The sequence below is a fragment of the Anser cygnoides genome, chromosome 17, assembly GCF_040182565.1.
Source record: "Anser cygnoides isolate HZ-2024a breed goose chromosome 17, Taihu_goose_T2T_genome, whole genome shotgun sequence".
NCBI lineage: Eukaryota > Metazoa > Chordata > Aves > Anseriformes > Anatidae > Anser > Anser cygnoides.
In genome coordinates, this window is record NC_089889.1 from 2,364,073 (window position 1) to 2,377,030 (window position 12,958).

General features: G+C 39.3%; 1 protein-coding gene across 14 annotated transcripts in view; it reads left to right on the forward strand.

Annotated features, from left to right (window-relative positions):
- The window catches only part of ATXN2 (ataxin 2), a 51,131-nt gene that overhangs the window by 25,250 nt on the left and 12,923 nt on the right, over nucleotides 1–12,958 (forward strand). For 7 of the 14 annotated variants that reach the window (XM_066979344.1, XM_066979333.1, XM_066979345.1 and 4 more), the window contains 10 exons: nucleotides 295–477; nucleotides 2,000–2,188; nucleotides 2,955–3,062; nucleotides 3,728–3,798; nucleotides 4,510–4,817; nucleotides 5,308–5,371; nucleotides 5,472–5,624; nucleotides 6,928–6,994; nucleotides 8,983–9,167; nucleotides 9,725–9,857. In XM_066979344.1, coding sequence (XP_066835445.1) covers nucleotides 295–477; nucleotides 2,000–2,188; nucleotides 2,955–3,062; nucleotides 3,728–3,798; nucleotides 4,510–4,817; nucleotides 5,308–5,371; nucleotides 5,472–5,624; nucleotides 6,928–6,994; nucleotides 8,983–9,167; nucleotides 9,725–9,857 — 1,461 coding nt within the window. The remainder of the gene's footprint in view (nucleotides 1–294; nucleotides 478–1,999; nucleotides 2,189–2,954; nucleotides 3,063–3,727; nucleotides 3,799–4,509; nucleotides 4,818–5,307; nucleotides 5,372–5,471; nucleotides 5,625–6,927; nucleotides 6,995–8,982; nucleotides 9,168–9,724; nucleotides 9,858–12,958) is intronic. The other 7 variants (XM_066979335.1, XM_066979338.1, XM_066979339.1 and 4 more) reach the window with 3 other exon arrangements.

Here is a 12,958-nt window from a genome sequence, read left to right on the forward strand (position 1 = left end):
TTCAACTTTTTTAAATCCACGCTGTTTCAATTCTGATAAAGCTTCTAAATATCAATGAACGTGAGCTCACATAGCAAGGTGAAGAGTATGTTGGTAGTCTGGCTGGACCACTGGCATGGCCTTTTTATTCTCACAGATCCCTGGTTCTAGTCAATGTCAGTGTAATTTGCTTGACTGTATTACTGCATTATTGAGAGTTACTACATGAAAGCCAATTTTATAAACAGTATGTTTGGGTATGCTTTGTGACGGATGTTAAGTACTTATTGTGTGGGGTTGTTTTCTTTTTCTCAGGGCCTCCACGGATGTCTCCTAAGGCACAACGGCACCCTCGAGGTCACAGAGTCTCTACTGGTAGGGGTACAATTTCAAGTGGCTTAGAATTTGTATCTCATAATGCACCAGGGGAAGCATCTACTACTGCAGTGGCACGAGGCAGCCCTTCAGGTGGGACGTGGTCATCAGTTGTCAGTGGGGGTAGGTAAAGCTTGGCTTATTGCAGATGGCTTGCCAGGGATACTTTAGAGTGTTAATGCTAAGCAGAATACTGTGTTCCTAGACAATTCAGGCTCCGAATACACTGGTCTGCTAACTTAGCTTGCTTAGATGAAGTGGGAGAAGGATGTTGCCAGGTAGCTTAGTAAAATGGCTGGTGAGTCAGTCCTTAAAGTGCAGTATTGTCTGAATTGCAGAGAGGATAAGTCAGTTGGTGTATGAAAGGAAGGGGGAATTAGTTGTTGAAAGAAAGAATCTTCAGGAAAGTCACTGAAGGAGGCAAAGTTATTTTCCACTGCATCACTGAAGTTGATTAGTGGCAATATAACTGGATTTTTATGGTTTACAAATGAATGAGGTGCTTGTATAGAGGAAGGCTGGCATTACAAGAAAAAGATGAAATAAGTGAAGTTGGATGTACTTTCTTTTAAAATGATGAAGGCTTTAAAGTGGTTGTTTTGTGTTTGTCATAAGTGCTGTAGTAGTAGATGTAGTCAGTGTCTTCTTTTCTGAATCAGTTATTTTTGTAACGTTTGACTTTATATTTAAAGCTCAGTCTTATGATACCGGCCCTGGTTTTGAGCTTTTGGGATTGGGACCATGTTCTAGTCAGTTGTCAGCTGCTGGCTGCTTTCTTGAGTCAAAGCACAAATGAGCAACAGTTTGGAGTCTGGTACTTTTTAGCGGTGTTAGAATTCTAGAGAAGAGTGGTGGGAATGCATTTTCAGAAAGCAGGTATGAATTATGTTCCAGTGCGTAGACAGCCCCATAGATCTTGTTGCCTTGCAGAAAAGATTTAAACTCTTCTGTTCTGGCATTCTCTCTGACTCATCTTCCCTCCCTACCCTGCACTTTATTTATCACTGGCATGCAAGCAGGGCTGTTAAACAACTTACCTCTCTTTCTTCTTGCTCACTTGGAGTTTATGTATGATGTAAAGCAACTAACTAGCCACAGTGGCGTGAGCAGGAAGCAGGAGGTAGAACTTTACTTGTAAAGAACATACAACTTCCCTTGCTGCTTTAACACAGGAGCAAAAGCAGACATCAAATAATCTGCTTTCAATAGGATATGCTGTTTTTTTCCAGCTGACAAACCTCCAAAGGAGGACGTTGTAAAATGGATGTGTTTTTTCAGCCTTTTTAAAAAATGTTTTACATCTGTTTATATGGAGATAATGACCACCTTTTCTGTTCTACCTGAAACGGTGTTAATGTGAGCTGTTGTATGCTGGGGGGCCAGGGACCATACTGCAGTTTCATGGTGGGACTATAAGACAGAGATGTATGTTAGGGGACAATCTGCAGGAAAATAGCACCACTTATCTGAAATGCTGTATTGTAAAGAGCTAGGAGATGTACCTGAAAGGTAAACAGGCTTTCAGTCACTATATAATGTTCCACTGAGTATTTTGAAGCATGTTCCTAGTCATTTTTAAAATAAGCAAACTTCTGAGCGGATGAGGAAACTTATCCCATAACTGTTTTTTCCTGTTTGTTTCTAGTTCCAAGATTATCCCCTAAAACACACAGGCCTAGGTCTCCAAGGCAAAGCAGCACTCCCACAGGACCAGCTCTGCCTTCTCCTCAACCTGGTACTATTCCCACTGAATCTGTTGCCATGCCTGTTCCAGCTGCCTCTCCTACACCTGCCAGCCCTGCTTCCAACAGAGCAGTTACCCCTTCCAGCGAAGGTGAGTAACCCTCACTAGCTGGCAAATGCAACCCTTGCCTAATCCCTGGAAATGAATATGTCTATACCAGAGCAAAGCTGCTTTCTGAGTGGTGGGAAGAGTTCTGACTGATACATTTAATTTCACTATGTAGTGAGTTCCTTTTTTCCTCATGATGGCTTTAAAATAAGATTGGAGAGGCTTTTTAGTAAGTCTGTATGCTTAATTTCTTCTGCCTTTTGGGGAGTATGGATGTATAGGTGTTTGACCTAACTGAGGACTTTTTTCAGACAGTTACTTGGCTGTTCTCTCATTTAAAGAACCATAGACCACTGCTTTCAAAGAATATTTTAAGCCTCATGAAAGGAGAAAAAAAGAAATTCAAGAGCACAGTCATAAAGGTCTTAACTAACTCTCAAATCTCAGTAGCATTCTGTATGAAGAGCTTGGACTATGGAAAATAATTTGCTTTTGTTTTACATTTTCCTGTTAGCCTAGTTAAGGATCTGTGTGGTGGTGAGGGATGTTTGATTGGGACATTTTGATGTGTTTGATGTGGTGGTGAGGGATGTTTGATTGTGACATTTTCACTGGGCTTAATAACAGTAGGATGGGGAAGGGGGGAGGATAAGCCTCCAGGCCCTAACTAGGTAGCAGAAAAAGTGTAACAGGGATTTTCTTACGTAAGCTAAACATGGTTAAGTCTCTCTTCTGTTCTATCTTGTCATCTCTTTTTAATCAGCATGAGTTGTGTATAAGAGAATAACTTTGGCAATTTCTTTTCTAGCTAAAGATACTAGGCTTCAGGACCAGAGGCAAAATTCTGCAACTGGAAACAAGGAGAATATAAAACCAAGTGAGACTTCTCCTAGTTTTCCTAAACCTGAAAGCAAAGGTTCGTATCAAAAGTTTCTGTAAGTACTTGAGTAACATAGGATTCCAAGTGCTAAACCTGCTATATTGACTAGTTTAGTTAATATTTAAAGGAAGACTTGGAGGCAATCTGTTTTGATAATTTGTAAGGAGCATTTGATCATGCAGTTCTGAAGAGACAGAGAGCTGCAATTTTAAGTGTTGGACTCATGGACTCATTTCATTGACCTGAAGTACAGAGGTGCTTATGTGGATGATGTCTGCATTTATTTATTTTATCTATTTCCTCCTCTCATAGTGTTTTTTTTAATATACACCCTGGACACCTTAGTGTTTCACCTTTAATTGATATTACTGGAACACTGGCATGTTATGTTTTGAGGGTTTTATTGTGTGCCTCTTTGTATGCATCTGAGTTCTGCAGTCCCTGTACCTCAGGGCTTCTGTCTTGGTGTGATGCGTTAGAACTATAGATATGGCAGTTATGCAATGCCATGTTTTCAGAGTATTTTTGTGTGCTCATACATGTAGTTCGTGGGATTATACCAACTCACAGATGAAGTGGTATAGCTGTATTTCACTTCTAGATATGCAAATGCCATGTTTTTGCAAATTTAGAGATGTGGGGGTTGTATATAAAAACCTGAATTAGAAATGCTTGGACAATTGTGGTCTTATATTCGGCAGGTGTCTCTCCAATTGTTTCAGAACATAGAAAACAGATTGACGATTTAAAGAAATTTAAGAATGACTTTAGGGTAAGTTTCTATGTATGTTAACTTAATGTATTGTAGTTCTCATGTGCAGATTACTTTGATGAATACATTGCATGTGTTAATGGAAAACGGGTCCTTAAAACTTGTGTTCGATTTACGAAAATGTCCATGAGAATTGATGCTAAAATTCAATGCTAAGTCTTGTTTGTACAATTGCCTAATGCACAGGTGTGTATTTTGACTTAAATACTGTACACTGAAGATGTTCAAAACCTGTGTGGTTGATAGGTACAAATAATTAATGCATTTATGCTCCGTATGGAAGTGCGTGTTTCAAAGTTTAATGGAGGGTTTTGCTGAGGAAAATTGAAGACAAGTATCTGCTGATCCATTGCACATTTCCAGGTTATAATTGTTTACTAAACCAGGTCAGCTTTTCAAGAGTTGCTGTTAAATCACATGGAGGGGGGCTGAGTCCAAGGGGTTGTCTTAAGCTTTCCTGTCACTTCCTAATCAACGTTTAGGTCAGTTGAATCTGAATAATTCAGCTTCTTGCGCAGTGTAGGCTTAAAACATTATCAGTGCTTGTAGATCCTTTTTTTCCTACTAGAAATGGAAATGTATGTTTGAAAAGGTCATTTCCAGGTGATTAAGGCCTGTGGGACTGTATCTTACTCTGAGATAGCATTAGATTGTCTCCTAGTTTTGCATACCAATCTAATGAATATACAACTTGGGTTTTTTTTTTTTCAGTTACAGTCGAGTTCCTCTTCAGATGCAGTGGATCAGCTGCTAAATAAAACACGAGAAGGTGAAAAACCAAGAGATGTAGTTAAGGAAAAGACAGAATCGACCCCTAAAGAATCTAGCATAGAAACTGGCAGTAATACTAACTCTAACGGTGGCAGTAGCAAACCTAATAGTCCAAGTATTTCTCCATCAATAAGTAATAATTCTGAGCAAAAGCGAGGGCCTGAGGTAACTTCACAAGGTGTACAGACATCTGGGCCTGGAAGTAAACAAGATAAAGAGGATAAAGAAGAGAAGAAGGATACTTCTGAGTGAGTAACTCTGCCTTTTAGAATAAGTAAATCTGTTATTAGCATTTAATTGTGTGTAGAAAAAAGCTATTATGAACATGTAATATCTTAGTGTTGGTATGGTCAATGTAAGTTTTCTCGTAGTTATACAGAGAAAAAAACAAATGATGTGCCTGTGCAGAAAGTCATCTCGTGAGTCAGTGGTAGAAGTGCATGTAGCACTCTGGTCCTCTCAATGCCTAGTTGGTGTCTAAATGCTTATTTAAATGTTCTCCTGTCTCATGTAAGCTGAAACACCAACGGCAGGAAAACTTTATTGATGAGTATAGTAAGAATGCTGTCAGTAAACAGGACTTTTTGTATATATGTATATTTGAGTTCTCAAAAATCTGCCTTGCAGATGGAAATGAGGCATTTCATATCTTAATTTTTTAATTGTTTAGGCATTCTGCAGATATGCTCGTAAAAGAGTAATGCTGAACATCTTTTTTTTGTTGTTCTTCATGTTTAGGCAAGTTAGAAAATCAACACTTAATCCTAATGCAAAAGAGTTCAACCCTCGATCTTTTGCTCAAGTAAGTTATTTCATACTGCTTATAAAGATCCACTCAAAGGCTTTTACTTGGAGTATGGTCAAGCTAATCTTGCATATGCATTGCTGAACTCTATTTGTAGCCGAAGCCTTCTACTACACCAACCTCCCCTCGTCCGCAAGCTCAACCTAGCCCTTCCATGGTGGGTCATCAGCAGCCAACTCCAGTGTACACTCAGCCTGTTTGTTTTGCACCAAATATGATGTACCCAGTTCCAGTGAGTCCAGGCGTGCAGGTAAAGTGCAGCATGTAATGTCAGTTCGTTTACGCTTTTCAGATGATTGTCAGCTGACTGGGGAGACATAGGAGATCTCAGTTAAGACAGTGGCACAGTACTGTCTGTATCACTGTCATAAATATGGGCACAATTACATTGTTGTTCAGTTTTAGCTATGTAAATAACGACTTTTCCCAGTGGTCTTTCAATCTACATAGCATAATAGTCTCAAACACTTGTAAATTCCAACAGCTGTTACTCATATTTGTTGTGAATCTGTGCAGAATTCCTCCCCAGTGCTCCAAGCATAGCCTTACTTTCTTAAGTTTTAAGCAACCATTTTTTTGTCCTTAGCTTCCAGCTGCGTCCCACTAATTTCCGGTTGTTGCAGAGATTACTAGGATTTCAAATCTAACTCTGCTATAAAGCTGTCTGATTTAATACTTTGCTTGAAGTAGCAATACTAGCATTACTCGACTGGTTGTTGCAAACCATATGGTCTTGGTTGTTTGTACATTCAGACTTAATCACAGTGGTAGAAGAAAATACCATAGGTTAGGCAAAGTTCACTAAACCATATTTGAAGTCTGGAGTGTTTCTTCCTTTCCTTATGGACCAAATGGTTGCTGGTGATTAAAAATTTGTGGCTAACAATCCTAACTGTGTGGTGGAAGGTTTGGGGTTTGGGGGAAGGATAAAACTTGTGCTAACTTTGCTCTCATAATGTGTTAAGAAAATACCCAGTATGTCCAAAATGCTTTAATAAGTAATTTAGTGATCAGCTTGCAAAAGGTCACAAGAATTCCTCCTAAAGAAACTTCTGTGAGACTTGAATCTTATGATAAAACGCTGAAAGAGCGAACAAATATCTACAGACTGCCATTGTGCATCTTTCCTAATGTTAAAATAGATGCACTAGAATGTTACTGGCTTGGTTTTAGTAACAGTGATTCTTTTCTAGTAGCGTATGTGACATTGGTGAAGAACTGAACTTGTAAATATTTTAACATCTAGCATTACATTTGTATGAGTTGCCTCTGGAAAGAGTTTGAAAGCTAGGATATGGTAACTCCTGTTGCGACTCATTTCACAGGGGAGACTTGCATAGCAGAAAGTTCTGTAATGTTTGTCACCTAATTATGACCATAAAGTTTAGAGAAAAAATAGCTTCTAATATCATTAGAGGCTAATGATTTTTTTTTTATTGGCTCAGAGTAAAACATATCACAGCTGAGCAGGGCCCCCACCCCAACAAACAGCCACATGCATACACACACTTTTTAAAGGAATATCATAGCTTAAACTCCTGCTTCTGTTTCAGCCTTTGTATCCTATTCCCATGACGCCCATGCCAGTGAACCAAGCCAAGACATATAGAGCAGGTAAAGGTGAGAATAATACTGCCTGTTTGGTTCTTAGTCTGCATGCAGCATGAATAAAATAACAAATGATTGTTTTCTAATCCATGTTGATTGATATTTTAAATACTATTTTTAATAAAGGCAACTAAGTGGAAATACTTAGGCATTTCCAGATAAGCTAACGCAGCTCAAATCATAAGTTTGAGTAGCGTGGCGTTGCTTGTTTTGGAATTTGATTTGACAAACTGGAAAAGGTCTGTTACTTGGAACACTTGGGTAAGCTGATTTCTCCTATACTTTGTAAGTGTTACAGAAATGTTAAAAAGGGAACTGCTTTGTACTGGTGTGCAGCAGAGCCCTGAATGGTGCCTTCACGGGGTATTTTTGTCAACAAGAAAAATCTCTTTCTTCAGAAAGAGTGTGCTGTTACTCTTCTGCAAAGAGCTTATTGCTGGTTCCAGTTTGTTCTTTTGTATTCCTTCTGCAAGAGTAGCCGAACAGCTGGACTAACAATACCGCATTTTTAACAAGTGACACCTGTGGCCGTGTTGATGCGAACGTGTGGTGGGATGCACTCTCATCTCTGCAGTGCAGTGTAGGAGCAGAAAAATGATGGTCTTTTTTCATAGTCATGTTTCAAATAATGGTCTAATTCTACGCAGTGCATGCTTTCTTGCAATATTACACAGCGTCTCATGATGATAGATTCCAGTGCTGCAGCTCCAGTCACTGGAAGAGGAAATTGTTTAAAAGAGCAGTTCTGCTGTTTAGAAATAAACAAGTAGCCTTTATGAAAGTAGGGAAGACAAAAACTTGTAATGTATTTCTATTTTGAAACGCACTAACTTTACTGTGGCCTGACTCATGAAATCTTGTGGTTGATAATGCTGATTATTTTAATCAAAAGTCTATTGCTGTCTACTCGCTTGCTCTGTGAGGCTGTTCTCCTGTTCTGAATTCCTTTCCTGAGTGTCATTATTTCCTCCATATGTCCATTTTGTGTGCAGCATAGGCCTGAAGGAGCTGCTTGTGTTAAAGTTCAGTGCCTTTACCCTGTTCAAGTTGCGCCCCGTATTTACTTTTTTCTATTGATTTGCAGCGTAAACATGATCATTATTGAGTGAATTTCCTGACATCTTCAACGTTTCCCTCTTTTCCTCTCTCTAAGGGGTCTGTCAACATTGCACGCTGCAGTGGACTTTACAGGTGCTTGAGTTAGCGTAGTTATTAGTTGCAGTCTCACTGCAGCAAGCTGGAGCTCACCTTGAACTATCACGCCCTGTTGCTTAGTAGGCTAAATTAGTCTGTTCTGAGAGTGCCTCGCCGCTGTGGTTCAGTCGGTCTTCTTACCAGGATAGCTCAGGTAGTCCCACACTGCAGTGCTCTGCTCTCTTAATCTCTCCTCCCTCTAATTATTCCTATTCCTTTTCTCCCTATAAGTTGATTTGTCCCCTTCAGTGTTGACTGTAACCTAAATGTTTTTGGCTATCCTGAGGGATAGCATAGAGCTTAAAAGATGCAAATACCTCATACTGCAGCTGCATGGAGACCTTTATTCTATTCTCCTCAGCCATGAGCACAAGTAATTTTAACAGACTCAGCTTTCCAGTTGACGGAGCAGTTGCTGAGTAGTTCTGATAGTGGATAAATTAAGCCTTTTGAAGGGGACAGGATCAAATCCGAGTAATGTAGGTATCCTGGTATAACCTCTCTCTTCTGTTCTTGATTCTTGTCAGTCTTTTTCTCCCTGCACCTTCCTTCTTTCACAAAAAAAGCAGGCCTGAGTTTGTGGCCATATACGTGGCAAAAAGGCAGTGATGAAAATCAAACGTGTGTTTTTTTTTTTTTTATGAACTTCTTTTTGATAGAGCTCTAATGCTAGAGCTCTAAGTGGTTTAAAGTTGAGGGGCGAGGATGTTCTACTTGGTCACATTGATGCTGTAATGTAAAACCTTTCAGGAAGACTAACATTCTTCATCCCGTGTTTCTAATGTGAGGTGCTCTTTGCTTTGTAGTACCAAATATGCCACAGCAACGGCAAGACCAACATCATCAGAGCACCATGATGCATCCTGCCTCAGCTGCAGGCCCTCCAATTGTAGCTACGCCACCTGCTTATTCAACACAATATGTTGCGTATAGTCCCCAACAGTTTCCTAACCAGCCTCTTGTGCAGCATGTGCCACACTACCAGTCTCAGGTAAGAGTCTGTTTAGTGGATGCGATAAGTCTAATAATTAAGTGGCTCAGTCCTAAATACCATATTGTCTCCAGTCATGTACTTGCTGTTGTAATGTGCTTCAAAGCCTGTAACAAATTCTACAGTCAGTTTAGAAGTTGTCACTTGTTATTGATACCTGTTATTGGTACTACCTTTTTAGCTTTTGGGGCAATTCCTTTTAGGTCATGGGCAGGGCATCTCCTAGTTATGCTCTCTAAAAACAAACTATTTATACTTAGAGGGCTTTTATAAATACACATATGTAATTGCGTAAATATATAATGATGATATTAGAATGGCAGAAATTAGATATGCTGGTGGTTTTTGTCAGTTTCTAGCCCACTGCAGAAAATGTCCTTTCGTTTTTAGAAACAACAGGGATAATTGTTGTACTATGAGATCTTTAGTTTGCTCTGCGTTTTAGTAAGGCCAAGCTATTGCTGTTTCTAAATACGCAATTATTGTTTAGATCAGACTAGTTTCTTGTAATGATCCTCCAATTAACTGTCTGTTTTTCTTATTTTTGTTGAATGCAGCATCCTCATGTTTATAGCCCTGTAATACAGGGCAACGCTAGAATGATGGCACCACCAACACATGCACAGCCTGGTTTAGTATCTTCTTCTGCAACACAGTATGGTGCGCATGAACAGACGCATGCTATGTATGGTAGGAAACGTTTTGTGTTATATGTAACTTTTTAAGTTCTTATGTTGTGCAGGGATATATTTAATCTCGAGCTTCAAATATGGGTATCATTCAGATTACACCAGTAGATGTGGTTTATATACCATAAGATGATGAGCAAAGCGTTGAAAACTGAGCCACCTGGTTAAAATGAAAACTCAAGTATGCTGATTTCAGTAGGATGCCAGTGACCAAGATGAAATTTCAAGCTGGGAGCTGCTAACGAATATCTGCTGAAAGAAGTTCGTTCAAGTTCTCTTGATGCCCTTGACACAACATCCCTTGATTGTTTCTTGTTTATAAGTAGGACTGGTTTTATCGCAAGGCTATGACCTCAGTTTCAAAACTTGACTTTAGTTCTGACAACTAGTGAAATGCTGTCTTTATGATACTACTAGCATTATTAACAGTATGAACACTTCTGTCTGAGCAAAATAAAACTTGTGTTGCTTACCTTTCTTTTTTGGTAAGTCAAGAATTAAGTCTATGAAATAACTCGTGTATTGCTTTGACTTTGAAAATTAGTCTCCAGCATTATCAGACGAGCATATTTCACTTACAGTGAAATGCTGAAAATGTGGGTTACCTTGTTACAAACTATAATGTGAAGAACTTCTAAAGCATTATAAATGTGTGATAAAGTAATGCCCAATTCGGAGGAAAAACCTCGCTGCAAAACATGCTATTGAAATAGGTAGAATCAAGGTTGCTAGAAGGCTTGGAAATTGTCATAAAATGTCAAAAAGACAGATGGTCTCTTGAAAACATGGCATTTCAATACTTGTTACAGCATCTGAGGAAGACTTTTATTGGGTCACGTATATTATTGACTTAGATTCTAATAAAAGATTTTCTGTACCTTTAGACATCTTTGTATGTTTTCCGGTGCTTAGTTTTACGCTGCTACTTAATGGAAGTCCATGGTGTGTCACGAAAACTGAATGAGGCTAAAAACAAAATTTAAAGTTTAGCGTGAAATTAATTTTGATTTAAACAAGTCGGTGTCTTACCCATCTGAAAACATCCTGTCAGGTCTCTGCAGTAGTGTGGTTTCATAGTTAAGAAACAAAAATAACAGAGGCCTGTTTTAACACTTGGAGAAAGAACGCTTCAGCTCATTTGTGATGAAGCTGAAATGGAAGTTACTCTTAGAGATTAAGTCCTTCTCTCACAGGTCCTTGCTAATTGTATTACTTTGATCTTTTCAACTCTTGTGCTTGAGGTGTCCATGTAAACAGATCTTCTGTTTGCTTTTTCATTAGATTAAATAGAATTCTGATTAAGTGAATGATCAAAGGCTTTCAGACCTTTATTGGTGAAAACCCTTCTCTCAAATCATGATTAAAATAAAACTAGACGTGAGAGAATATGTGAGACTTCATTCAAAATGTTTGCATGTTACTTCCTAGCGATTTCCCATTGTGCACCATCCTTATCTTCTGTAAGCACTGGGTTCTGCAGCATTGAAGTGTAAGCCCATTCCCTTGTTTAGCTTTGATCGGATGTCTGCATATTTTTTTTTCCCCACTGATATTCTAAGTCAACAGTTTTCACTTTGTGTTGGTTTTGTAGCTTATCTGTTGTAGGTAGGTGACTACCTACTGGTACACACAGCTAAGCTGGGTCAAAATTTGAGAATTCTTTAGTATTTCCTTCCATGTAATTTAAATGTTACTTTTCCAAGAGCACCCAATTTACAGAAATTGCATGTCCTTCTGTGTTCTTTCAAGTAGCTACTTGGTGGCTCTTCTAAACGTTCTCCCACCTTCCCAGTAAATGATCAAGCGCTTGAAATTCTTGTTTATAGAAAATATTCAACCCAGTAGGATCACGAACTCCATACGAGACACTTTTTTTAAGAGTATGTTCTTGCCATGTGTGAATATGTGTATTGCCTAGTGACCATGAATTGGCTCAAACGCACTCTTAACCTACAAAGTTTACAGTTGGCTACACGTGAAATGGCTTCTGGTGTAGTGTATCGCTGTCTCAATTCCCAGTTTTTTGCAAGGCTTTCATGTGCTGAATACTTGAAGACCTTGCCTAGGCTGATTTTTCTCCTTAAAATGTGTCCATCTAGAAGATATTAACTTCAGCTTCCGTTTATCAATATGTGACTGCTTGGAAAAAATGTAGACTTGCCGAAGGCGATAGATGAATGCGGCTTATGTAGTAAATGAGGAGCAACGTGCTCGAATTGTTCCCATCTGACCGAGCGACAGGTAGTTCTGAATGGTAATACGAGGGAGTGTTCACAACTTACGTTCGGTATTTTGGGAATCTTGAGTTTATCCGTGGTATCTCTGAACTAAATATACCAACACACACTGATTCTGAATCTAATCTGGTCCTCTTGTTAAAGCAGTTTGAAAATCCAGAATAACAACTTCCTATAACAACCGCTGCTGCTTTTGATTTCTGGAGCATTGGCTCAAGCAAGTTCTCAGATTTCCCTTTGGCTCTTTAAAATAGCAATCTGATCTATTTTTATTTTTATTCTTTGACTTCCCTCCCCCTGTTCATATCAGGATTCAGTGGGTTACAGTGTCCTTTTGTCCTTCAAGGTACCGGTGCTTCCTTTGAGATAATTCTTGCAAAATTCACTCAATTTTTTCCCTGTGCATGTGGTAGAAAGAAGATGTCTACAAGGACAACCGCACTGAGACGCGGGGGTTGGGGGGCACTGCTTATGAGGTATTCTGAAGGTGTGAAGCGTTTTCTCATGAGATCTGGAACTCCATCTCCCTTAATGGTTTGGGATAAGTGAATGTCTGTGGCGAGCAGTAACTGCCTGTCAGTGAAGAGAAATGCTTGTTGATCCGTTAAGCCAAGTGCCCTCACTGCCAAGAGCTTGGGTTTTGTTTTCCCTTCTGTCTCGTGAGGAGATACCTCAATTCCAAATACGTGTAGTGACTTACACTTGTTGATCTGCACTTCTCCAGTCGCAAGAAAAATATTTTTGTCCAATGCTGTTTAATGGGATATTTCTGCACTTCTGGGATTTCTTTGCCAGTCATTACGGTGCCTGCTTCTGCTTCCCAAACTGCTGACGAGAGCTCCAGAGAAGCAGAGTAGCTAAGCAG